Consider the following 27061-nt stretch of genomic DNA (forward strand, 5'->3'; position numbering starts at 1 on the left):
TGCCATGGTTAATTCTATTTTTAAAAACAGAAAGCAAACTTTTCTTCTTTTCTAATGAGTTCTGAGTGGAAAAATCATTTCCTCAGTCTCTTTGATTACATGACTCCGTGAAGATAAAACGCCGAGTGCAGCCAGCCAGCCAAGGCGAGGCCAGAACTCCAAACGCCACAGACCGAGGACAAACCTGGACGGTCCAAGACCCCCCACCCCATCCATCAGCCCCCCAGCCTGGGCAGCTCTTCCGCCTATGGTGAAAAGCAGCTAAAGCAAAAGTATTTCCTACGCTTGAGCTCCGGGAGGAGGGTACCTGTCTCACAGACTTGCAGCTCCACCCTGTGGCTCTTTTTTTTGGCAACATAAGCCCAAGGTTGCAGAAGCATTAAAGCCTGCGGAGGTCTACGCTGTTGTACTGCGGCGATGCTCTGGCGACGTGCATGAGAAATCGGGTGTATATTTCTTTGTCAAATTCTTAGCAAGCTGTCAGCTGCCGTTTGAATAATGGCCAAAAGAACCCAACTGCAAAGAGAACTTTTAGTGAAAGAGAAAACGCAGCAATTTTATTACTCCCTTTCTTAAAAACCTCCCAGCACAAACGGTGGGAGAAACAAAAAAAAAAGCAGGGAACTGGTAACTTGAACACTTCACCTTCCCAGATTCTCTGTGAGCACATTGCAGTAGTTCCCCCCAAATTTGTTATATGAAATTATTAATGAATTACCAGAATAAATGATTTTTGATTTGTAAGTTCATTTTGCAAAGAATTCTCTTGTGAGTGTGAAGCTAACTTGGCAGCTCATACAGTATTTCTTCACTTTCCTTCCTGGGTAATTACTGTGACTAACAAGAAGCAAATTTTGATCGTTTCTATCAAGGATGCCATGCTGGAACTTGCTTTTCCCAGGAGGATAAGGACACTTGTAATTAAAATAAGCTTTGTTCATGTGCACACTTTAACTGCAGGAAAACTCAAGAGATGGTTCCACAGTCACAGAAGTGTGATACCAACAGAATTCATTTTAGATGTGAACCAGTGTTGTAAATACATCCTCTGAGCTCAAGTGAAAACTGAAATCTCTGGTTTTGCTGAATATAGGTTTACCAGATCGATGTCTTAAAGGAGCTGATAAACTGATAAAGTTTTTGTTGTGAATCTGCTGGCAGTGCCTGCCCTGTCTGTGTTTGGAAAATATAATCTGTGAATCCTGCTCCTAGATGGACTATATAGCTCCAGTGCCACGGAATGAGCTGGAATGACCTCTTCCTCCTGAAGTTCAGACGTTATTTAGCACAAACGCAAAGGGCTTCCCTGAAATCACTGTCTGCCAGTGCGGCAGCTGAACATGGGCTTTAATTTGTTTTGTTTTGCTGCCAGAGTGCTGTGAAAAAAGAGATTTTGAGTTACAAACAATATGAATCCCACCTCTAAGCTTGTAGACATCAGTTATCTGTCCATACAATTAGAAAATAAATCAGCCTATATATTGTTAACACAAGAGATTGGAAGTTTCTTCTTAAAATAGCTGAGTTATTGGCATGACAAGGGTATATTTAATGCTTGCAGCCCAACATTTTGTTCCTTCTCTGTCTCTGTACCAGGATTTGCAAAATTCCTGCCAAAGATCTGTGCATGTTGTGAAGTTCAGGTGAAACCTGGTGGTGTGCTAAGCTCCCTCCTAACCCCAAAAGTGCTGCTTAGTTCTTCTTTTTGGGAAGGTGGGGGGATTGCAGGTCCCCTGCAGCCGCTTTCAACCACTGCACGGTTCTGTGCTTGCTCTCTTCCCAGGTGAAGAGGGGTTTGTACCCAAAATGCCTGGAGGCTTTGTCTGTCTCATAGGAGAAGGTGGTGACAATCGTGTTCAGTAAAGGCAAGTTTAGGAAAGGCCATGGCTTCCAGAAAGGATACAAGATGACCTTGATTATCCTGTGCAGCTGTATCATTAACCACATCTTCCAGTAAGGGATGTGTGAGCCTAATCGGACTGAGGGGTCTGCAGAGGACAACAGCTGATGCCTGATCAGAAAACCTTTTCTGGTTGGAGTGTCATCGTAGGAATAGTACACCTGTCCCGCAAGTAAGTCTGGGTTCAGCTGCAGGTTCCTTGCTGCAAGAACATGCATCCACGCAACATTCCCTGGAGAAATAAGAGTGGGACACAAACAGGTATTGAGGAGGAGCTAAATTTTCCAGTTTACTGTAGGAGTGAATGATTACATTGGATCTGCCGGCCTCAGTGAGCACTCCTCGTGTTTCTCAGCCGTACCGTGGAAGGACTGAGTAGTTAATCCAGACCTTCAAGGCCCTTTAAACCTTTGGTCTCCCCTTTGAGCTGGACAATTAACGTGCCTTGTGATGCTGGTTCGTGTGAAGTGGAAGGGCAGTGTTTTGTAGCAGAGCGGGATGAATGGGAGGCAGCGCTCGAGGGTTTGATTCCTGGCTCTGCTGTGAGCCTTTGAAGAAGTCACTTGATTTATCTGGGCCTGGCTCTTCTCTAACAGCATTTTCAAACTACTGTTATCTGCACTTTTGGAAAAAGACATATAAGTGTGCTGCACAGAAATAGCTAGAACTGCATGATTTAATGGTGAGTTCTGCGCCCCTGAAATTCATTCAACACCACAACAAACTCTTTCTGTAGGTTTTGTGAGTAGTTTTTTGTGCTTGCTAAAATCAGTTATGTAGTACAGCCTTCTTTGCAAGAAATTTTAGAAGTACTGGTAGCTTAATTTCTCCTAATGAAGAAGAAATTGTCTTTTCAAACCAAAAATGTATTTTTGAATATTGTTTGAATTTCTCTCTCTTTCCCCCCATATATCCCTTGAAATGTTTACCTAGGAAAAGAAAGATTAGATCTCTATCTTTTTTTTTTTCTTAGATTTTTTTCCCCATTTTTCTAAACATTTTCTCTATGTTGAGGAGAAGAAAAAAGAGAATACTGTGCCCAGGAAAAACAGTAGAATGTAAACCACTTTTAAAAAATTCTTTTAGCTAGTCTAAGTTTTGTGGTTGTAAAAATATTTTGTTCATTCACCATCCTTATCTCTCTGTCTTGAAAGATGATGGTTAAGCTGATGTGTAAAGTGCACCGTGACTAGAACAGCCTGGCAGCACCACATGCAAAGAGGTCAACCGTTCACTCACCCACATACGTGTAATTGCGCTCTGTGTTTTCAGGTTCTAGGTAGTTCATCACACCATTCCTGGCTTTGACAAATGAATACAACTCTTGAAGAAACATTCCCTTCTCCCCATACACTGTGTTTGCACGGATGATGCAGGTTGTGAGTTTACCACCATTGCTCAGCTGTAAAAAGAAATGGGACTCATGTTAGCGAGTGCTGGATACAGAGATTAAGTCTTCCACAGTGATGCTGAGTTTGCCAGATAAAACCAAAACCTGGGAATATTGGGCTAGGGAAGTCAACCTTTGCAGAAGTGATCTGGACAGGTGGTTTGGGTCCCTAAAAATGCAAGGAGGTGCCCAGTTCGGGTTTTGTTGGTTTTTGGTTGGTTGTTTTCACAGCACACCTTGCATCCCTCTGGTGTTCACTGAGAGCTGTTGGATGGAGGATGCAAGTGGCATTGACCCTTGTGCAGATGTGATGTATAAAAGAGTGTTTGCAACAACTAAAATCAGGTACCAGAGGAAGCCAGCTAAGCTGGCTGGCCTCAAATAGTAGCCAGGAGAGAGATGCTCCAGGCAGTGATTTAGGACAGAAGTCTTATTTTAACATTCTACTTTGTGCTCTAGAAGAACTCGTTTGTCTGCTGACTGTACTGGGAATCTAAAAGGACCAGCCAGCTAAATTAGGTAGGTGGCTGGCTCTGGGTACACTAATATTTTTTATTCTTAAATCAGACAAGTCTGAAAATTACACCTCTATGCAGTGTGAACCAGGTGAACCTGGTTTCTTATGCCCTGATTTAACACAGCTCTTTCCAAAGTCACAGTCCCCTGGTGCGGTTAAAGCACAGGCTTGAAGGGCAGCACCCTTTGATGTGGGAAGGTCAGGCTTTGGTTAAGCTTAAGGCACTGCGGCTTGTACATCAAGTCAAGGCGAAAGTCGGATACACACCAGGATACGAACTGTGGGGTCTTTCAAACCAGCTCTCTCCTTCTACCCACCCTGTGCTGTAATACCAGGGGCGCTACCATCAGCTTTTGTACCTTTTTGCCGTTGGCTTCAAATACAAGTTTTTCGGCCATGGCCTTGGTCTTCCCATAAGGCAGCTCCACTTCTCCACTGTATTTGGTGTCTTCATTTCCCCTGAAATAGATTGTGGGAGATGGTGAGTGACCATGGAGTAGGGCGCATTTGTCACAGCGTGATTTACTCTGCAGTCACTGCTCCCCAGGGACTTACCGCTGGCTGTGTGTTATATGAATGTGAGCTCCTTGCTGCAGTTTAGGAGAAATAAGGCCTCAAGAAATACAAGGTGGTTCTCGGTGTTCCAAGGCAGGTTTGCATGAGGGTGGTGGTTTGATGTCTGGGAGCTGGATATGTTTTTGTCTAATACTGGGATTGAAGCAAACCACACTCTGGCATGGAAATTAGAAGGCGGTGGAGTTACCTTTTAAAGCAACTCGCAAGGCGCTAGACAAGGTGAAAAGAGCACAAGAAGGAAAATGAGAACAATTCTACTTCATATTTTCATTAGAGGTAGAGAAAAGCCTCTCATGAGCCATAAACTAAAAGGAGAAGCTGATGCTTAATTTTCTCACAGAGTTGATTAGTATTGGAAGACATATGCCAGTGATATGATAGAGCTGCTAGTGATCTCCTGGAAGACCTGCAATCAGCGGGTTCCTGCTGGGATTATTCCTTCATCTCTCCTAGTAAATTCTGCCCAAGGGGAAGAGCAATGAGTGGACCCATGACTAAGGGCAAGCAGGGCTCACAGCCATGCTGGGGACACTTAGTGGCCAATATGGAACCCAAACTGCTCCTCAGCCTCCTGACTTAGAGCTACAAGGAGCAAAGCCCATGGGGACTAACATGTAACTGGCCTCAGAGGCCCTGAAATAATTCCAAGGAGAACCAAGAAAGCAGGTCTATTCCCTGCCAGAGTGCCATTTTGTCTCACTGGTTCTAGATCAATGTTAGTCCACTGCAGGATTTGGTTAAGCAGATTAAGTTAAATTCTGGAGGAGCTGGGGAATGAAGAAACCTTGTTTGAAACACTGGGAAGGAGCATCTGTGAATACCGTGTGGCCACTTGCTCCCCTGCTGCTGTGACTAGCACGGGTAATTTTAAAGTTAATTTACTCGATATTTTGCTCTCCTGGAGAAATTCACCCTAGGCAAACACCAGACTCTGCCAGGCATGGTGCAGCTGGGGCTCTTGGAAGGGTGAAGTGGCCTGTGACGAGTTCATGCAGCAAATCTGCAGCAGAGGTCTTTTTGTCAAACACTGGGCCTTGGGAGAGCAAGCTCAGACTCAGGGTCCCTGTTTGACCTTGGGCAAGTTAACTTGGTTGCTCTTTCCTATGCTCAAATCTCTATGTGTAAAACAGGGACAATGCTGTTGCCTTTCTCTCTTCTGTTTGGCAGTCTAGTATCTTGTGTGTCAGATATCCCAGCTGAGATCAGGACCTTCTTGTGCCACAGCAACAGATATAAATTAGGAGCATCAGAAATAACAGCCTCCCACCCTGGGCTTTTATCACAAAACCCTCCTCCCCTTCCTTGTGTTTATGGGTGATGAGCAAGGGACAAAACAGAAAACAAGCAAGACAAAAGATTGATTGTGCGTGGTTTGTTGCAAGCCCAGGAGAGGCCCAAGACAATAGGAGGGGTTATTGAGAAGTTCTAGTTTTAATTGCTTTCTTTTTTAAATCCAAATTTATTTTTTGCCTTGCAAAGCTTTTTATTTTTAAAAGCAGCTTCACAAAGGGGCAAACCTGCCTGCTGTTCCTGGGCTGCAGAGCTCTGCTCGTGTTTGCCTTCGCCCACCCCTTTTGAAGCCTGGTAGTAACAAAGAGCTCAGCATAATGCTCTTGCTTTTCAAAACGATCACAGATAACTGAACGCTAATAAGACTGGAGCAGCATTGTCAGAAGGTATCTCAGCGGTGGCTGTCTCAGAGGGATTGAGACTGACAGAGGCATTTTCTATTATTGTCGGATGCTGAGGTGTGAGCATTATCCCTGCACCCATCACCCTGTTCCGGAGACTAATCATGCTTTGTCTGTGTCAATTCCCAAGCACGTAAAAGTGAGTTAAATAAAATTACATGAGGAATGATGGAGAAGGAGGACAGAGAAAAAGAAAAAGGCAGGCAGAATCATGGACTGTGAGGGGGAAGAGCAGAACAGATTGGGTGGGGATGGGGGGCAGATGAGGAGGAATGGGAAAGCCTGATCACCTGTGCTTTCAGTCTGGAAAACAGAGCTATATTACATATTCCAGTCTTTGCTGGGATCCCTATTGAGCCAAGTGGTGTAACATTTTACTAGGGGTCTGACCCTTCTCTCATTTTGCATTATGTAGCTCCCTTAATTTAAAATGAAAATCATTGGACAACGAGGCCCACTCTCTCAGGCTTTCTCTCAGCAACAAGGGAGAACCTGAGTGTGTTCTGCAAAATGAGTTAAAGGCTCTAGGTGGTGGTTTTATTTGCATTTATGGTGTAGAAGGATTTGGAGTTGGTGGGCAGAGGATGTTCATGTGTAGCTCTGTGAGCATCAGTCCAGAAGGGTTTTTGTGTGCACTCATTGGTGCCATCGTTGCAAGCCAAAATAGTGTCCTCAGGTGAGATTTGGGGTAGATTTTTCAAGACGTCTATTCATATCTATCTCTTAAATTGCAGAACTAAAATACTGACAAGGATGCGCCTGTATCTGCATTCATTTTATTCATTTTTTAGAAATGATTTAGATATGCTTGTGACCAAATTCCATAGCTTTTCAGTGACACAGAGCCTCTAGCGCTCACGGTCCCCAAGTGGATTTGAGGTTTGTTGCTCTCACGGATTTTTTTCATAAGCCAAGCATTTTTTTTCTACAGATTTGGGTGACAACTGGGTTATGCCTTGGCTTACTTGTGAGTGCAAAATTCGTGCTTGTAGGTCATTTAAAGTTCTGTCTTAAGCACCTTTTTCTAGCTGGGCTCAAATTTCTAGAGCCGAATGACTGAAGCCAGCTGTGTCTGGACTGGCGGCCTAGAGAGACAAAACTTGACTTTGAGCCAGTTGCCATGGTTTGATCAATCTGGATGGCTACAGCAATGCTTGAACCCGGCAAAAACTCTGACCCAACAGCAGGGTACAACCTGACCGTATCACAAATCTTAAGCATCTGAGACCTTAACTGATTTTAGGGCTAAGAGGAGTGGTGCTGCACATACAGGGGACAGGCTGGAGGTGCAGTTGGGTCATACATTTTTCAACCAGCTCTTTCAATCAGAGGTATCCACTATTGGTCAATTTTAGTTTGGGAAGAGGTGTGGTTTCTCAAAGTGAAGAGCAGCAAAGAAGGATTTTCAAGAAAGGGAAGAAGAATAGACAGGACGGGGAACACATATCTTCTCCTTTGTAGCCACAGCAAAAATCTCCATCTGGTTGCAGTTTCATTGCTGCTTAACCAGAGATCCAGAATGTTGGTGATTTGTTTAGCCTTACCTGAACATGGGCTCACACAATGTATTTGGTCCCACCGCAGCAATGGAGCTTGTGTGGACAACATATGGGATGTCCAGGGCACAGCAGGCCCTTAACACATTTTCAGTACCTGTGGAGCAGGTTGGGAAGGACAAACATTAACCACCTTGTCTTGAGTCCTGGCATGCAAACCAAAAGATTTCCAGGCCTGGGATTCTGACCTGGAACAGACCCATCTATTCTATGGCTGAAAAGATGTAAAGAGACAGGTCAGAGCTGCAGTTCCTCAGGTATATTTGCACAGGTATGGATGGTTTATAACATGAAAGCAACAGTTACATCTATAACTATAATGTGGCTTAACCTCTATGGTTATTGGCAACTTGGACTTACTAATTGTTAACAAAAAGGAAGCCAAGAGCTCAGCTGAGCAAAGCTCTGTTTTTTTCCATCCTTTTTTGATTCATGGGTAGACTATCAAATGGTGAATTGCAGCCTTCTGGCAGAAGAATCAGTGTTTTAGTTACATATATTGCTCTATGGAAGTTCTGCAGGATGACCATAGGTTGAAAATCATTGCAACAGGCTCCTGGTAGCTGCAGAATTTTAAATAAAATAGCGGGGGCAGCTTACAAATCCACATGAAATCCAGACGAATCTGCAGCGTGGTTTGTCAGTGTGTGTGGTTTTTGTTTGGTTGGTTTTAGGGGGCAGGGAGGGTGTTTAAATGATTTAAAAACTCTTGCAGGGATAGTTTTTGCATTTATCACGATTTTGATACAAGTTGATTCTACAAGAACCTCAATGACAACAACATAACCACGGTTGCATACTGAGGGTCTTAAAATCTGATAAGTCAGATCTTAGAGGAAAACACTGATACGGTTGGTTTCTCAAAATCTCCATCCTATTTATATCTGGCTAATCAGGCTCTGCCCTTGAGCTTTGCTGCAGATCTTGCATAGGGAGGGCTTGTGATTTCTATGTTCTCTTTGTTGTTAAGGGCATAGTCTGAAATTACCAAGGAAATCCAGAGCTTAGGCTACTTTTGGAAGGCATGAATCAATATGAAGACCTGGTGGAAAAGATTCAATTTACTTCTCCATGTGCCTATCACAATATGTAAAGTTAACTGAGAACCCCTGTTGAGAAACATCGCTGGAAACAGCCAAGTTAAAATCCATTCAGCTTAACAAAAAGCAGATTAAAAAGTCTTTAAGTGACCAGATGAAAAAAATAATTCTTGCAGAAGAGGACCCTTCAATCTAGTCAACTAGACTGTGATAGGATTTGGCAACCAGTGGTTAAAACAGAGAGAATAAAAGCAGAAGAAACATGTAGATTTTTTGCCAGAAATGGTAATTAACTATAGCCACACTAATACTCTTCAGCATTGTTATGGCTTGCTGAAAGACATAATAGATAGCCCATTAACTTGGACTCCTTAATTCCAGGCAACAAGTCTTTTGAAAAGACATAGTCCAATTTAGCCACAAATCGTCAGGCTTAAGGCAATAATTGGATGGATTTCTGTGGCCTGAGTTACACCGAAGAGCCAGCTAGAGGATTAAATAGCTGACCTGTCCTGACCCTATTTCTTTCCCCCATGATGTCTACATCAGTTATCAAATACAGTTCATTTTTATTCTTTTGCCTGCTATGATTTTAATATAAAACTTTAGACTAATCCCTCAATCCAAGTATTTTGAGAAGCCCTAGTGAAGGCAGCAGCCCCATCCAAGGGGAGGCAGAAATGCAGAACGGTTTCCCTCTGAAAATAAGGCTCCTGGTAGGACACCTCAAAGCACTGGAGAAACCTTCGTGTGTGTGGTTTTCTGGGAACGTCACCGACCTCTGCAGGAGGTTTGGTTTGCTGAACAGGGGAGTTGCCCAATGTTTGCTGCTATCTGTAAAAACCTCACTGCTGAAGTACCTTGCTCCTAGCAAGGAGACAATGAAGATCTCACAAAGCCATTAAAAGGCAGTGGGAACCCTCAGGCTCTGAATATGCTCCGTACACATGCACAAGACAAGCTCTTAAAAGCATCTGGTTTGGAAAACAACTACAGCAGTGAAAAGAAAGATGCAGTTTAAACATAGCCCTGGAATGCATCAGTAAATAGTGGGAGCCCTAAGCAGTAATCGAGTTTGAGACAGATACATATATTAAGAAAAATAAAATTCCTTCCTCGTGGTTAACAACTATTTTAGCATCTCACAGCCTGAGGTGCCATTGGAATTGCTGCTGTAATAGGGATTTCATTATTTTTATAGCCTGTGCTTATTTCCTAGATTTATGAACAAATTTTCTTTAAGCAGATCCCACACCTAACAAGAAATCAGCTCTTGGTGGTAGGAAGAAGATGTTGTGGAGCTCTCAGTTATGCGTGGCTTGTAGATAATAATACTTGTGAACTCTGACTATAGTTAAACACCACTCCCTTATAGTGTGGGTGCAGTTTGAGTGGTATAGTCTTGCACAGGTATATACTGTAGGGATTTTTTTCCCTTAGGAAAACTAAAAGCTATCTAGTACGGGGTTAATTTTAAATTGTTGCCCTTGTCACATACTAAACAGTTTGTTACCACTATAGGCATGTTCTGAATCATCTCAGTACTGACAGTGAAAGTTATACTCTTAAACAGAGTAACTATTTAATGACTGGGTCCAGATTTGGCTTCCTAAGATGAAGTGGAGAGGAGCAGCATAATCTGCCCGGAGCAAGGACAGAGGAGGAAAGGCAGAAACCTCCACACTGGAAAGGAAAGGTCCCAGGCACTTTTCTCACCTTGTAGCAGGACAATACTTGTGAAATTCAGGGGACGAGGGAGTGCTAAGTCAGAGAGGATACATTTCTCATGGCCTCTTGTATAGCTACAGCAAGACATGTGAATTTAAGGCTTGTTTTAAAGAGCTTACCCCCAACATTGATAGCTCTCATTTCCCAGAAGGGCACGGTGTTCCTGTAGTCCACAATAGCAGCTGTGTGAATAACCACGTCAACTCCCTGCATGGCAGCAAGGAGCAGATTGTAGTCTCGCAAATCTCCTTTCGTCACTGTCACAAGAGTGGTAGCTGCAGAAAAGTAATATAACCATAGACGCAAAGAGAAAAAAATACAAATCAGCATCCTCACCTTTTTGCAGGATGAGGATCCAGCTTGGAAAGCTTTCTTCTCTGCAGGGCAAGCTGAAGCACACTCTAGCTAATGACTGTGCCATTTGAATACATCACACCAGGAGAAAATAAATCCTGTTTTGGAACCCCAAGAAGCCAGATCTGCATCTGGTTTAATTCAGCACAGCACTTACGCCAGTTTGCATCAACCGTGGGTCAGGATAACTGTGCCTGTTGTTGCAAATCTCTAGCGTGCATCCACGGGCAGTGGTGAGACAGAGCCGGAGACTTGGCCCAGAGCTGCAGCTGGTTGCAGGATTTGGTCCAGTGCATGGGAAGGGGCAAAGCTATGCTGGACAGTTTCCTTCAGACAGGAGACTTCTCAAGCTTGCTGAGAATAACATCAGGCATGTTCAAGGGATAGAGAATAGAGCAGAAAAAGAAGGAAGGCAATGTCCACATAGCAGAGGTAACACACTTGCCTGGAGGACCAGGGTGCAGAGGAAGAGGCTTCTGCTCAAAGTCCTTGCCAGTGCTGTGAGGTGAAGCAGGACATCAGCAGCCTCATGGTGACAGGGTTTCGCTGCTACTTAGTGGTGAGGGAAGGCCTGTGACCGCTCAGGCTGAAGTGTTTAATAGTCTCTTTTGCATCACCTGTCTTAAGGCAGCTGCTGCGATTAAGACCAGCAAGAGAATGAGAGCTCAGCCAAAAACAGGGAGGGAGGATATAAGGCAGCTATGAGACATTTTCAAATTGATAAGGTCTGATGAAGTTTATCCAGGGCTTCCAAAGAGGTGATGGATGTAACTGCAGCTTTATTGCATTGTCAGCTACTTTGGAGAATTTTTGGAGGAGGCACTGGAAGACTGTCATAGAGCAAATGAAACACCTGTGCTTAGAAAAGAGGTAAAGAAGAGGCAGGAAATTACAGAACAGCTTGATTTCCACCCCAGGAAATTCAGGAACACACAACATGTGTGTGAGCACCTGTAGGATAATAAGGAGAATAGAAGCAGCTGACATGGATTTGTCAAGAACAAATCAAGTCAGATAAATCTCCTTTGTTCTTATGACAAGTTAACAGGCTGTACGGATATTGTGGAACAGGTCGATGTCATCTATCTTGATTTTAGAAGGTCTTTGGAAACTCTGTGTCATTCTCATAAGCGAGTAAGTAAAATCTGGTATAAGTAAGCGCTATTAGGGTGAGCACAAAGCTGGCTGAGTTACAGTTCCCAGGGAACTGCCAGCTGTGGTAGGTGGCTGCCCTGGGGCTCTCCGGGGCTTATTGCTGTATTGGAATCTTTTTTATTGTTTTCATCAAGAATCTGGCAGATTTGTTCATTAAACCAGCAGATAACATCAGACTGGGAGGGACCCAAAGTACAGTGGAGGATTAGAGTATGAGCTGAACGTAACTAATAGAGTGCAAAAAAAATAAAGGTGCAATTTGATAGGCACAAAGAGAAGATATTGGGCTTAGTAAGGAAGAGGCAGCTGGTCTTTGTGAAAGAATTTGGCTGGGCCAGGATAGCTTTAGGGGCTATCGCCTGTCAGCAGGGTCTTGCAACTGTGGAAAAGGTGTAATTGCACTGACAATACAAACAGGAGAATTGTTTTCAGGTGGAAGAAATACATCCATAGGCTTTACTCATCACTGGCAAAGCCACAGCTGGCTTCTCAGTCCAGACCTTGGAGACCCTTTTCCAGAAGAGAACAATGCCAATGCCCAGAGATATAGAGAGTGGGAGCTGCAGAGGAGAGAGGAGCACACCAGAGGTGTTTGAGCCTAAACCAGCATGGAGCAGAAGGAGTGGTTTTCAAATCAGGACGTTTGTTTTAAAAAATTGCAGTGTTAGCCTATTCTACCTGTAAGGTTCCATGAGAAGTTGAGTCTTAAATAGTAGATTAGACTGTACCAACAAAAATGGCCTGATGGTGCAGAAACTGGTCACCCGAGGTGGCTTGGAAACGGAATGGAAAAAGATCTGTCGGGAAGGTTGTGGCTGAGCTGATTCTGCCTTGGGGCACAGGGACAGGGCTCGGGATGGCCCCTCAGGGATGCTGCTGCCTCATCTTTCTGGGATTTGCTGTGGCCTCAGGCCACAGAGCTCTCCTGGAGCAGGGATTATGGCAGCTTCTTAAGTTTTAAACAGTTCTTTTTTTTCTTCAGTTATGGGCATTTTTAAGGCAACCTGGAGCCTGGGGAAACCAGTCTGGTGAGTTCATCTGCCAAGGGAGGGTTTCTGATAGTGATGTTTCTCTGGGAGTCTTTTAACTTGCTTTAAGAATATCCCCTTTCTATTGATATCTCATAACAGATAGGATCTCCCTTATCATTTTTTCCTCTCTCAAAGCAGGCTGAAGGTTTGGACAGTCAGAGAGAGGGGGGCCCAGCCCACCATCAACCTTGCAGAGCCCATGAGCTGCATTGGCTTGTTTTGTGTGGGTATTCTCGAATCCAGTAAAACAGGTTGCTTTTCCCCAACATATCTCACTGTAATCAACCCTGGTGAAACATCAGAAGGCAGCTCTCAGAATATGATCAAATGGATTCATTTAGTATCTTTTAAGCATGTTTACTGAGACTCACCTCTTCCTTTTTCATGCTCAGCACAGTAAGGCTACTATAGGTTTATCTCAATTACGTCAGTAATTTATTTCACAATATCTGCAGCAGATGCTGAGCTTGAATCTATTACTGTCAGTGTTTTTTGGTTATTTTGCTCAGAATTGGCGCCTGGTTGGAGCAGTTCAGGAGAAGGTGTGTGTTAGTTGCTGTTAGTCTGACTGGTTGAGCAGAAACAACCGGGCAGCCAAGTTCCCACATCAGGTACTCGGTGTGCATGTTGCTTCTTACAACTGAATGGGGACTTCGATCCTCCTTGTGATTTATCTCCTGGGCTTACACACTATGGATCTTTTTGCTTTGATTTAGTCTTATGCTGAAAAACCTCTCTGAGCTGGCAGTTCTTCAGCCGGTCTGTTTAATCCCCAGGCTCCTAACCCATGCAACCGTGGCATCTCCAGCATAATACCAGCTCTCTTGAAAGGGAGGGTTATGGCTGCTAAATAGAAGTTGTTGCCCTTTTCTTACCTGTGGTGAATTTTTTTACTTCTTCTCTTGCTACTGAATCAAAAACTCTGACTTCTTTGATGTAATCTTGTTGAGACAGGAGCTCTACAATCTTCTCCCCAATAAAACCACATCCTCCTGTCACCAGGTAGACCCAGGCTCTATCCATCTCTGAAGATGTTTTTGTGGTTGAGGAGTAGAGAGAAGGTTGCTGCCAAGATCCTATCGTGCACTGTTAATCTTTCAGCCAATAGATTTTTTCTGAACTAAGTCTAAAGTTTAACTGTTATATAATGTTACTGGCTGAACATTAACTCCATCCAGTTATATATAAATCAGGTTTTGGTTTTCCGTTCTACCATGGTACCCATGATCAGGGGGCATCTCCAGCTCCTGTTTAATCCACCAGACAGTGGCTAATACACCTTTTCCTTGCTGTGCTGTAATGAATGTGTGCCCTTAAATTTGCCATTTGGATAAGAATAATGGGATTGGCTTTGTCCAAGGTTGCTCGATCCTTTCTGAAGATTGGGGTGAGGGGAGGGAAGGCTTGGCTTCTGGCACAGCTGTTTCTCTGTGCCTCTCTCATGAAGAGTCTCAGAGATGACCAAGTCAGGCCTGATCAGCTCGCAGTCTCTCTTTGATGCCAAGAAAATTATTTCCTGAAGTATGTAGTAGTCAGATTTTTTCCAATCTGTCTTTGAACCAACTTGTCACCATTTTTCGTGATCTGTAGACACACTCTTCTAAGACAGGTAGCAATGGTAAATAGGGTAATGCAATCTCCCTGCTTACTTTGTCTGTGTACAGTGTAGTAGTTGCTTTTCTGGCCATAGTGTTGCTTGGGAAGCCAGGATTAGATTGTTCCCCTATCAGGACCACTGCTTTCCCCATCCCCAGGCTGTGAGTGCGGGTTCCGGATGCTGAGCCAGGCTGTGGTGGGGTGGGGATCGCTCCTGGTAACCCTCCCCCGGTCACATCCAACAGGTTGAAATGTGGCGAGCAATTCCGACTGCGTGAATGTATGCAACAATATTGTCAGAGCTGCTCTTACTATAGCGTTAATGTTTGTTTGTCTTTAAATAATAAGCTGTATAGCTACTTGCTGCTGAGCATGTGGTTAATGATGAGTTAACAAAGTGTATTGGAAGAGCAACTGTTCATTGTGTTTGTGTATATAAATATATATATATATATTTTCTTTAAAATCAGCTCCTGCTAGAAGTTCAATCTCTTCAGTTCTACCATTGATTTTTCTTGTGCTGTGTTAAGCGTTGGAAAAGTGCCGTTTCCCCAGCTGTGATTACAATCAGTGGCCATAATGGCCCAGAGACCAACATGGGCCTGATGCTAATTTGGTGCTTGGCAGACCAGTGCAGCCACAAACATCCCGAGAAATTAATTTAGCCTTTTATCCAGCAACTCCCAATCTGTACAGTAGTGATTAACAGAACTGCCTTCCCTCAGAGGACTTTTTGCAAGGATAAATCTATCAGAGTTGGAGGTGTTAGGACACAAAACCCAAGATAAATACACCCTGAGAGACCCATAGAAGGGCTGCATGGGAATGTTTGGCATCCAGTAACCTTGAGTATGTCCTTGTCAGTGATGCAAAGAACCGTATAAAGCAGAGGCCGTGACACTGCGGACGTTTCCCAGTGTTTACAAGACTTCACCTTTGCTACGCTATCGGTATCTGCATATCTGCTGTGTAATCGGATCAGTGGAGGAAAAAAATTAGCTGTGATTTACATATCTCTTGTTTTTGTAGGATATAAAAAACAAGTTCAGGAACCAGACCCGCCACATCTCTGACAAAAGCAGCCAAGGCTCGCACAGAGTAAAGCCTCCCTTTGCAAACAGGTAACTGCATCTAAATGGTTAGTCCTTTCTATCGTAGGAAAGTTAAAAAAGAAAATATAGGTCCCTAACCACATCCTCTGCTAACAGTGTGAATTGTAACATGAGGTGATGACTCTGGGGGGGTCTCCATAAGCCAGAGGCAAATTCAGCAAAAGCAGAAGTGTCTGGAGGAGGCAGATACCCAAGAGGTACCAGGGGATTGCAGGAGTGGCCATTGCCATCTCAGATCAGCTAACTCGATTTCCTTCAGCTATAAGGAACTTAGGAGCAGGTGAGGCAAATAACAAGAGATTTAATTTACGCTCTGAGGCACTGCAGAATTCCCTCTGGCTTGTTTCCCTGTCACGCAGTCGCCCAGCTGAGCTGTGTGCCCTGTCCTGGTACCAAGGCACAGCTCCTGCAGCACAGTCTGCTGCAGCCAGGTAATGCCTCACTCTGCAGTGCCAAGCAAGATGTTCAAAGCTGACACTGCTTGGACACTCACTTAGGCTGCTGCAGGAATTGGACCTGCCTCATCTTTGGTTAGTGTGGCTGGGAATGCAGAGTAGTGACCAAGTGCATCCTAGAGACACATCTCAAACCCTCCCGGAGGGCAGAGGTGCTTGCCGAAGCTGTCCTGCAATAGCTGCAGAAGAGTCAGTCCCATTATGGGTGAGGAGAATGTGAGATTTGGCTCTAGTTAACGAAGGCCTTTTTGCCTCTTCCCCCCACAGATGATGACCAGAAGCAGGGTCTTGGTTTTTTTAAGAGACCTGCAAACATATGGTCAGAGAAAGCTGAGATGGCAGGAAAGAAAAACAGATGCCCTAATTTCAGGATGCAGTTGCTTCAACTTGCTCTGGACTGTGTAAATGCAGGACACCCGACATCAAACTCATTTACAGTATGTTTATTTCTCAGTGCATTACATGAAAGGTCTTTGGTATTTGTGGGTTCTTGAATACTGTTCCCACTCTGCTCTGTAAGAAAATGCTGAATACAAAACATTCCATATACAGTAACAAAACCCATAGCAAATAAAGAGAAATAGATATTTTGAACAATAACATAGCAATATGAAAACAGATAAGTAAACCATGCAAGAGGTGGAACAAACAGGTTGTGTTCACAACAAACATTAGAGCCTGCCATAAATGAATTCATCGTGTCAGATGAGATTTATTCTTGCTCTATGTTAAGAAATTATACATGATTGCAAGATACTGTGTACGGCTGCCCTATAAAAGACCAAATGGTTGTAAAGCTTATTACAATGAGAGAAGCTGAGACCATTTGCACACATAGGAAACACACTGATATAAATAAAAAAATGCTGTGTAAAATAACTAGTGAAAAAGTTAACATTTCTTTCTGTGGATGGAAATGTGCTTTGTGGACAATTATAGCACCTTTGAGTTTCCTGGTTTCAATGCAATCACAGAAACTGAGTAGTTTAAACCCCTATACCACCAAACGCCAACATGGAATGTAATCTCGAATAAGACAGAGGCTGTAAATGTGGAGAATGGATTTCCCATCAATTGTATCGAACAGTAATTCCAGAAGCTGATTGTCTTTTAGAAGCCTTTGTCGCAGTGGTCAGGTTCCTGTATTGAAATAGTTCATTGCAGAGATGGGGAGTGAACCCCAAACTCTCTGGGAGCTGCTCGTAAGCCGTACACTCTGCTCCACTGACAGCAGCACCGTCCGTGCTGGACGGAGACCTGGGTCTGATCTCTAGAGCCTGTTCCTGTGAAAGTTGATGGCAAAATTACTGTGAAGTTTGGTGGGAGCAGGTGAGGGCTCTTCACTCTACCTTATTCCCGTTTCCCTGGGTTGCTGTCAATTCTATACAATAAGTGCAAATTAGATACTCTGGAGAGAAGCATTTTCCGCCTCCCAGGAGTACCAGATTGCTGGTGAACATCAGGGTGCACGAACAGCAAAGATTTTTTGGTTGTGCAATGTGCTGCTTCTGGTTCGCTCAAGGCACGGAAAATGTGTTAGTACTACCAGAACCAATCCAAGTCAAAAACACATCGGAGCTCAAAGAACATAAAGAATTTCAAAAAAAGTCTTAGGAAAATGAAGAGGAAAGAACACACTATGGTATTGCACAGTACGCATGTAAGATAAAGCACTAAACATTTCAATTAAAATATACTTCTAAATGAGCACGCATTCAGAATAGATCCCCTCTCTAAGTTACATAGATGCGGCAAGATGCATTATATGCCCTGGCTAAAATGAATCTTAGTATCCTGCCCAAGATGGAAAATGTGGTTGGAGTGGTTTGCTTAGTCATGAATATCATAAATGTCAGCATGTGAGGCTGTGTTCACCTTTAAAACATAATTAAACTGGGACTGCACAACACTGTGGTCCAGCCCTTGTGTAAGTAGAGAGGAATGAAACCCCAGCTGAGAAAGTCCATTTGGTATAACACAACTGTCCCCCAAATTCAAGATACAGTACCGCATAAGAGAGAGATGGAGCTAAATAAAGCAAGAAGCGTGGGGAGAAAAAAATTACATAGCTCATACAGAAATATGGAAAAGTCAATAATTAAAATGGTTGTAACCCAAACCTTTTTGTCTTGCCAGTAATCCATTTTAAATAATTTAAAATACAAAATCCTAGCCAATGTGAAGACTTGACGCGAACGCTCACAGTGCTAATGCGATAGCTTTGAGTTCAGGGAGACAAACTTGGAGAAAGAAGAATGCCTCTTTCAGTTCAGTGTGAAGGCTGCAAAATGTCACGGACGGGAGACTGTTGTACTCCCTTGTCCCCAGATTCAACCCAGTGAAACTAAATTTTGCCATTTCCCTTTTTAAACATTGCTTTAGTTTAGTTTAGTTCCTGAAACTGCCATGAGGACACTTTCTTAATGTACAGTTTGCTCTTTTCACATGGCTGTATCTTGCACTAGGAACCAGACAGAATGTGGCCAGATTGCTTGACTTCTGCCATAAGGTGACAAACGGAAACTTTTGTTCTGCACTAAATTTGAAATAAAAATAAAAGATAAAAATAAAATAGTACCTTCAGTTCTGTCGATTAGTCTCACCCTTTCTAACAAAATCCCTGTCTTCATGAATGACATCAACTTGTCTGATTTGGTTTGCGCAGCCCGTGCAGTGATTCATTTGTCACTGAAGGGCGGGTTCAACTTCTTAACCCTGGAGCTGGGACTTCCCCCAAAATACCAAGTTATTGCAAAAAGTAAAATGACTTTGTATTTAACTCCCAGTGCAAGATAAGCTCTTGACAAGACTAATTCCTCAGGCTGTGGTTTGCTACTACACTGTCTCCAGATTCACACGACAAGGATTCACTGACAAGGTAAAAAAGGAACAGCATGAAAACATTTTTCCTTATTGATGTAGGATTAAGAAGCTATTGCAAAATATCCTTTTCTGTGAATAGTTATTGCTACTACTTTAATTAATTATCTTGTATGTATGCACAAGCTGAACACAATATGGGAAAATTCTTGCACAATTCCATCATATCTTGTACAAACAGCGCTATATTTTTTCACAGAAACAGTCTAATCTAACCAAAGATAGATAGCAAATCAATGATGCCATGATCATTTGCATCAGAAGTCCTTGCTAAGCCAACCACAAATAGAAATAATGCCACTCACATGCAATTAGCAACATGAAAAGCCAAGATTTTGATGCTAAAGACCAGAGACTAACCTGAATTTTCAGAGTAAGAGTTATAAATGTTCTTTGAATTTTACTATTGGTTCTTTGCCTAAAATCCTGGCCTATTGAGGTGGTATCTTCACCTGGAAGTCAGCAAGACACTACCACATGAAACAAAAGCAGATGCCACCAACTATGCCAATGGACAAGGCTAAGGCTTGGCTTTGAGTCTAGGTGGGATTGATTGTCTCAGCCAGTTAAGCAGTGCTTTAACTGAGTAACCTTCAAGGGTGGTGAGTAAACAAGGGGAGGACTAAACTCTTGAGACACAGTCAGGAGGTGTCATTGCTGTAGACAGCTTCTGAGGATACCTGCCATCCGGTATTCCAAAGGCAAGCCAACAAAATCAAGATAAAATGTTCATAAGACCCTCTCTGAGCTATGGATAAGACGTTCCCTGCAATTAGGGCGTAGAATTGGCCAGGTGAGGAAACCCAGTTGCCAACACTCCAGCCTCCTACCTACTCCCACTTCATTTGCGCTCTGCAATTAAGCACTGGGATACTGTATCTTTAACTGGTGAACAGGCAGGGAGAACACACAGATGCTCCTACTTCATCCGATTGCTTCTTCTTTTGGCTTCACCGTCATCCAGCAGTGAAGAGAGGATCTGGTAGGCCTGCGGCTGCTGGGGTCCTCCACGCTTGATCTTGATGCTGCTTCGCAGAGGGGAGCCCGGGATCACGTCTTGTCCAGAGCCTGGCTCAATGGAAGACAAAGAGTCTGTAAGGAGAGAAAGTCACGGGAGAGCGCTATTTAACAGGGGACGCTAAGGACAGAGCACGTGGGCCCTCTGAACGATACCTCTTCTGGAAGAGCTGTTGGCCCTCCTGCTGTCTTTCCATCCACCAAGAAACTGTGGAGCTACATGTCTGCTGCCATCACACTACTGCTGTATTAGGTCTCTTCCCTCTGCTCTATCTAAACTCTTTGGGGTAGATACTCTTACTGCACATGGCCCAACAGGCCTTGTTCCCATTCATGATTCAATTTATAAAGCGCTCTTCATTTATTGATTATAAACTTGCTTGGGCTACAGCTGCTACTCAGCATTGCCCACAGATTCCTGTTATCGAAGGCTGAGGCCAAGTGGTCACTGGGAGGTGATTCTCCTGAGGGTTTAAATACCATTAAATACCACTCCTTGTAAAGGAGACACTGAAAAGATTGAACAAAAGGACTGATCCACCTTAGGCTACAGACAAACTAGCAATAAAGCTGGGAATAAATATGAGTTGTCCATTCTCCCAGCGTGTCTCATGGTGACGCACACCTCCTCCTCCTGCAGTCTCCTGCCCTACGAAGCTAAATATTCATTTGGCTACGGCCACTCTTCTATTTTCCCAGCAGTCAGCCACAGATGCTGATAACTTAGTGCTGCCTCATCATTTCTAACGCCCCAATTTCTTCTTCCTTTTGCCTTCGAAGCTGGACATTTTGCACGTTTCCCTGCCAAGAGCCCAACCTCACAAGCCAGACACCCAGCCTTGGTCTGATCCCATGAGGCAGCGTTTCTGTTTCAAGTGTGTTTGGCTGCCGGAGGGTTTGTGCTGACAGAGTTTGGGCTTTCGTGTGTCCTGCTGGGCCAGAGAATCTCAAACCAGCCTCCCGTTGCAGAGAAGGGGTTTGTTTGCTGGTATGTTTTGCCTTGTTGCTTGGGTGGCTGTGGGTTTGGAAACCACACTGATTATGAAGTTTCTTGGGAAAATGAGAGCATGGGATTGGCATTTCTGCGTGGGGCTTTAAAGCTGGGCTGAGTCAGGCTGCCCAGGAACCTGCGGTCAAATCCTTAACACCTACGGTGGGAACACGACCAGAGAGTTGGTGCTGGGTGATCTAAACCTGTGTGATGCCTTTCAGTGCAGGGAGGTCTGGGCTGCTTAAGAAGATTCTGCTTTCTTATTTTATGGGGGGTTTTTTAACCATATACGCATACAGGGATGAATATAATTGCACAAAGAAAAAATGCTTTACTTTCAAAGTTCTCTTTCTAAACAGTATATCTTATGTTGTAGAATTGAACTACCTCAAAAGCACAGAGTAAAAATATAATAGTCTATAGTCATTAGATAAAAAAGAACTATTTAAAGTCACACAATATAGCTGTTTAAATATAGCTTAACTACACTGTACTATTAAGAAACATCCATTTTTGCTGATGCAGCTACACTGGTATAGAAGTACACATGGGTATAAATAACTTACCTCCATCTCAAGCAGTAACAGAAAATATGTTTCTGTCAGTATAAATGGTTTGCCAAAATGACAGTTTCAAAATAAGAACCACACATATCTTGTTGCTGCTGTATTACCAAACAATGTTAAAAATAGGTAAACTAGGCAGCTCTGCAGGCGCAAAACTGCAGGTATCCCCCAGTCCAAGCCCTGGCATCTATACAGGCTTCCTGAAGAGCTGGTTTGTTTGCTTTTTACCAGTATAAATGAAGGTAAAAAGTTAAAAACAATGGACAGCCGGGCCCTGGGTCCTGTAAACACACTGTGCTGTGCTATGGACTGGGTTCCCCTCCTCGTACCCGGGAACACCGTGGCTGGGCATGGAGTGCAGCCTGTAACCCAGTGGGCATCTGCCTTGTATCTCCACCATCTCAGAACAGAGATAAAAGCATCTCCTCCTGCCCTCGGTCTATAAAAATCCAATGAAAATATGAAGCAAAGTAGAATTAATGCAGAGGTAAGGTCAGGGTGACTGTGGTTAAATCACGAGTTTGTGATTCAAGATTTCCCAAAAAGCTTAAGCTGCTGCTGCCTATTGCTCATGGAAATAGGGCTTTGGGCCTCTAAAGGACATGTGGCCACTGAAGAGCAGCGCAGACACCCCAGCCAGCTCAGCCATAGGACACAGCACTTGCACTGACACTGCTCTGGCTCTGACGTGCCAACAGCATTTTCATTTTAGCACCGTGCTGTCCCCAGAAGGGGCCTGTGGGCTCTCGAATCACAGGCTGCTTTACTGCACAGCAAGAGATGTGCTTAAAGTCACTTGCCTAGGAACTGCCAGACATTTTAGCTATTAAACATTTTAATAGGCTAAATCAATACCCAAAGGCCATTTCATGATAAAAGTGACTGTCGATCTGAAGGAAGGTGTGAGCAGCTTGATTTACGAGCAAGGCCAGGAATGAGGTTCCGTGTGTCAGGGACAGCATAAGAAAGAAAAGTGCTGTGGGACTCAGTACCAAGGAACAGACTTAGATCCAAACAACATTTTGCCTCTACCATGTTTCTGAAAGGGGAGAAATTGGCACAGCAACTTTTGGCAGCTGTGAGAGAATTGAGACTCAATTGAGACTCAAGAAGCCTGATCTGTGACAATCGCATGAGCCCATACTCTGGTTAAGGGAAGAAAACACTCATTGAGGGTTGATACCACATACCTGTAGCAGTGGTCGAGAGCAAACAGCCTCAACAGAAAACTTAAAATCTAACTGAATGAAGAACATGTGAGACTTTCTTTAAATCTGATTGTGAAAATAGGTTTTGTGTAAGTTATAATCACAAGACATTCAGGAATCACTGGTTTTCAGGGTAGCATGGTAACACTGTTTGGGCTTTCTCTGTAAAATATAATGCTACACAGGGCAAGGGCCTCAGTGGTGTTAAAGTCACTTGGAAGACACTATTAACAGGATTAAATGGTCTGGCCTAAAGACTTGAACAAGCAGCTCCCTGGGAAGCTGGTAGATGATCTGTGCCACATGGCTTGAGCTGCTGCTCGTGACTTGGCTTTTTGATTGTAATAAAAATTATTGTGGGGGTCACTTCACCTGCTACTGTAAAGCCAGAGAAAGCACTGCAGTTGGTGGAAGGTCTAGGTTCTCAACAGTTCTAAGCATCCTTTTAGTTTTGAAAACCTGGCTTAAATAGATACTAGACAGAGAGTTTAGGAGACTGGGAGGATGTTTAACCATCAAGTAGCTGCCTGAACAGAGCCCCCCACTTGTCTAGAAAAGAAAACCTTAGCGACACTTACCATGAATTCCTATCATGTGCTCAAGAATTAGTACCCTCTCAGCTAAAATCTTCAGAGCTTCTCGAAGTTGCTGAACACCTTCCCCCTGCAAGCGGGAAAAGAAAACTAACATTAGTATATGTTGCAGAATAGGCTTCGTGTTCATAATGTTGCTTCCATAATGCCAAACTATGCAGTGTGAATGTTTACAAAAGAAAAGATGTAAAAGGTGAGATAAACTGCAAGAGTTAAGTAGGAATGCAGGAGAAGACTCTGATCAAAAAAAAGCTCCTCAGTTGTATCCTGTGTTTGCAGAGCCTCTGACCCAAAGCCAAGCTTTTCAGTTTGGTTCCTGCTTCTGCAGTGGGCCAAACCCAGGGTGTATGTTCCTGCCAAACCTTTATCCTGTACAGCTCAAGTTATGCTGAGCTACCTGGAGGACAGGTTTTACTCTTCGCTGATATTTAGTCTGTCCATCAGTGAGTTACCTGGGCTTTGTCTTTGCTGTTACACCAGGAAGCTGGGACACGTGGCTGCCACCTTCTTCTTGCTCCCTTATTAACTGGGCGAGTAGAGGTGTGAGAGGTCCAACTCTATCTACACATGTAGTTTGATCTCTTCTGGGAGTCTGTTCCTGAGTGTTTGGGAGGGACAGTGTGGGGGTAATTCCCTACCCTGTAGCAGATCTGTGTGGTACAACAACCACTGGGGACTGCAGAGGTGTTCAGAGAGCATGGAGAGAAGGGCAGCTGACAGCGAGGGCAAGGAAGCCTCAAAGACCAGGATTTCTAGCATGTGTTAAGTTCATATCCAAGGTTCATGTCATCGCTTGCTCTGCACTTTTAACTGTGGACAGGACCTTCACCCTCCATAAAACAGCCTGCCACAGGGAATATGATTGAAGCACAGTAAAGAGACAAAAAAGGAAGTAAAACAATGTGCTTACATCAGCGCCTTTGTCACCTTCCTCACCCTTCTTGCCTGGTTCACCCTAAAACAAAGAAAGAGAAATTCGTTTTCACGTGACTGGCTCTGTCCAGGATCACTTGCATCCCTTCCCTCCAAAGGAACAATATAAAGGCAGAAGCGTTTCACCAGTAGAAAACAAACTGGCCAAAGTGCTCTCGTGAGCTCTGTCCCGTTCCCCATCAACTTCCCGGGAGCTCATCACCATTTCTAACACTGATGGACTTGGCCAGGAGCGGCCCAGCTGCAGGAGGGACTGGCTGCTATGGCCTGGGCCAGCAACAAGATTATATAGATCTCATGAAGCTCTCCATGAGCAATGCTTCAGGCTAAAACACTGAGATAAAAATACTGCTCCCCGTCCCCCCCAAACATGCACGTGTTCATCTTTGATGTAGAACAGAAAATCTTCCATTCCGCTTTCATTAATTAGTCACATCACTTTCTGCCTCTGAAGATGCTCATTAAGCTTTTCTTGAACAAAGATCCCTGTGTGCTGTGAACGTCGGTCTGGTGTTCCCCCCAACCAGAAGTTCATGCGTTTCCCAAAGAACAGATGACACGGAGACATTAAACCACAAACTAAAACATAAGGTTAACAAACTGGTGAATGAAATAGCGTGGAAACGCCTGTGCTCCTCCAGCTTGTTGGACATCCCTGAGATACTTGCAAAGCAGGAGTAGTTATGGGAGGAAGGACTGAAGAAAAGGTTGGGTGAACTGTATGAAATGATGAGGTATAACTAAGGAAGAGAGAAGAGAAACCTCCCAGAGGACCTGTGACCTCTCTGGATGCTGCCAGTCACAAAAGCCCAGCTTGCTCCACTAGCTGACTTTGAGCCAACCTTCATCTCCACCAGTTTGTTTGCACTCTGGACATGTGTGCCAGTGCAGACATCTCCTGTGTGCATCTGTTCAGGTATTGCCAAGAAATCATTTGGAGACATCTCTTAATCTCACTCAAGGGCTTCCAGCTCAGCTTGGCAGACCGAGGTGCAAAGAGGGAGCTGAGAGCAGCTGATGTACTTTGGGTTGTTTGGCCGTGCCAGGAACCTCAGAGGGGAGGGAGGGGGCTCTGGCTGCCTAGGTTTGGCTGGAGGGGACCTGCCAGCAAAGCACAGCTCTACGGACGCACTGCCTTCCTGATTGCGGCATTTCGGCACTGCGCTCAACATGCAGGAGGACAACGTTTCATCCGCAGAGGAATGCGTTAGGATGAGGTTGCCTGTTGCACAAATGTCTGAGCTGGAGACAGTTGCCCTGCAGTCCAACTCGGTGGTATTTACGGTGCCAGGGGCGCACCAAACCCAGCTGAGTCTTGCACACCCCCGCAAGTGCATCACTTACAGGAAATCCCTTAATGCCCCTCTCTCCAGTCAGACCTGCTTGCCCCTGTTGGAAATAAAGTAAGTGTCATTAGGAGATGTTTTTTCCATTTGACAAGAACATAGTGTAATTTTTACTAGTGGAATTAAGATGGCTTAATGAAAAACCTTACACTTGGGATAATATGAAAAAATTCCTCTCCTTTGACATTATCACTTAGAGACAGCAAAAGGGGGTCATGGTTTTCTGTCAAGTCTCAGCTCCAAATCCCATCACACTTTGGAGAAGTTTGGTTTGATACAGAGCTGCTCAGCTCAGTACCCTCTCAGTAAGACGATTAACAATTTTTTGAACTTTACAGCAGTCAGTTACATTATGCCAGGAAGGAATTTGGCTGGAGATTTGTTTCTTACAAAGATGCCACATTCTTCTCTCTAGTAAAACTGATGGGCTGATGGTGCCCCAGACAGCACACGGAGCCCAGGACTCCCACAGAGCACTGATTTAATCTGCCTCCTGCTCCACACACATCCCCGTGTTAACCCCAACAGCTACTGATCAAAACACACCTACAATATTTTGGTTGGTTTGTTTTTCCTGCAGTGCTAATTTTCACCTTGTTCTCAGTGGTGTTTGTTTTTTATTTTTAAACAGAAACATTTTGAAATGCTATGTGTTGGTTTGGGGCAGAATGAAACACCATGGAACCGAGCATTTTTTCCCCCTCTTTTCCTGCACAGGGCTGGTTTCCCACCCTGGAGCACGCTGGGGCTGGGCACAATCCCTGACTGGGAGACCAGACATAGATTATTTAAAGAAAAAGCAGGAGCTTGGGGGGAGGTGGCAAAATTTAAAAGCATCTTCAGAAACCCATTGATGAAAGAACCACATATTTAACCTTGCTCTTCTCCCCTAGACACACACAGAAACAAACCCATCCTTTTTTTTCCCCAACAAAACTACCTAGCTGGCGGCAGCTTTTTGTATTATTTGCCAGAAAGCTTTGTGGTTTTTTGCCAGGTGCTTTGTTTTTGTGTCCATCAAACTGCTGCTTTGTATAAAACCAATGGGCCTTGGGCATCTACAAAACACAAGTAAGAACAGAGAGCTGAGGGGGCTCGCGAGCACCAGACAAAGGCCCGTATCGACACGACGAGCGCTGAGAAGAAAACCCAATTTGTGAGGTTCTCTGAGCATCTTCAAAGGCAAATACTTGGATTCTGCACTGGAGGGAGCGAAGCCTGTGAAAAAGCACAGGCAAGCGGCAAATCACAGAGAGGAGACAAAACAACGCACTAAAAATACATAAGCAGGCTGTTCTCTGTGTCCAGGGGGGACAGGAAAGGATGTTACCAGCTTAAAGGGGATCAAAAGATATTTAGGCTGGGTGTTAGAAATATCTTTTCTCCCAGCACCTCTGACTGCTGCCGGCACATGATGTGGTGTGTC

At 44.1% G+C, this 27061-nt stretch overlaps 2 protein-coding genes and 1 long non-coding RNA gene across 35 annotated transcripts in view; 1 reads left to right on the forward strand and 2 right to left on the reverse strand.

Annotated features, from left to right (window-relative positions):
* Positions 1-27061, forward strand: part of LOC135575911 (uncharacterized) — an 86395-nt gene that overhangs the window by 49513 nt on the left and 9821 nt on the right. For 2 of the 7 annotated variants that reach the window (XR_010467358.1, XR_010467362.1), the window contains one exon: positions 15564-15655. The exons of the other annotated variants lie outside the window; for them this stretch is intronic. This is a non-coding gene — a long non-coding RNA (uncharacterized LOC135575911). The remainder of the gene's footprint in view (positions 1-15563; positions 15656-27061) is intronic. 7 annotated transcript variants of the gene reach the window in all.
* Positions 530-14050, reverse strand: HSD3B7 (hydroxy-delta-5-steroid dehydrogenase, 3 beta- and steroid delta-isomerase 7). The gene is made up of 6 exons (XM_021287003.2): positions 13814-14050; positions 10518-10673; positions 7619-7727; positions 4167-4266; positions 3140-3302; positions 530-2132 (listed from the first exon to the last, which is right to left on the reverse strand). Exons 1-6 carry the CDS (start codon positions 13959-13961, stop codon positions 1693-1695), a joined length of 1116 nt encoding a protein of 371 aa, XP_021142678.2. The 5' UTR covers positions 13962-14050; the 3' UTR covers positions 530-1692.
* COL26A1 (collagen type XXVI alpha 1 chain) overlaps positions 16530-27061 on the reverse strand; it is a 162966-nt gene continuing 152434 nt past the window's right edge. For 10 of the 27 annotated variants that reach the window (XM_065037137.1, XM_065037138.1, XM_065037115.1 and 7 more), the window contains 4 exons: positions 25634-25678; positions 24267-24311; positions 23342-23426; positions 16530-20073 (listed from right to left, as the gene is read on the reverse strand). In XM_065037137.1, the coding sequence (XP_064893209.1) occupies positions 19901-20073; positions 23342-23426; positions 24267-24311; positions 25634-25678 (348 nt within the window). In that variant the 3' untranslated portion in view covers positions 16530-19900. The remainder of the gene's footprint in view (positions 20074-23341; positions 23427-24266; positions 24312-25633; positions 25679-27061) is intronic. The other 17 variants (XM_065037118.1, XM_065037125.1, XM_065037116.1 and 14 more) reach the window with 3 other exon arrangements.

This window comes from Columba livia, chromosome 20, assembly GCF_036013475.1.
Source record: "Columba livia isolate bColLiv1 breed racing homer chromosome 20, bColLiv1.pat.W.v2, whole genome shotgun sequence".
NCBI lineage: Eukaryota > Metazoa > Chordata > Aves > Columbiformes > Columbidae > Columba > Columba livia.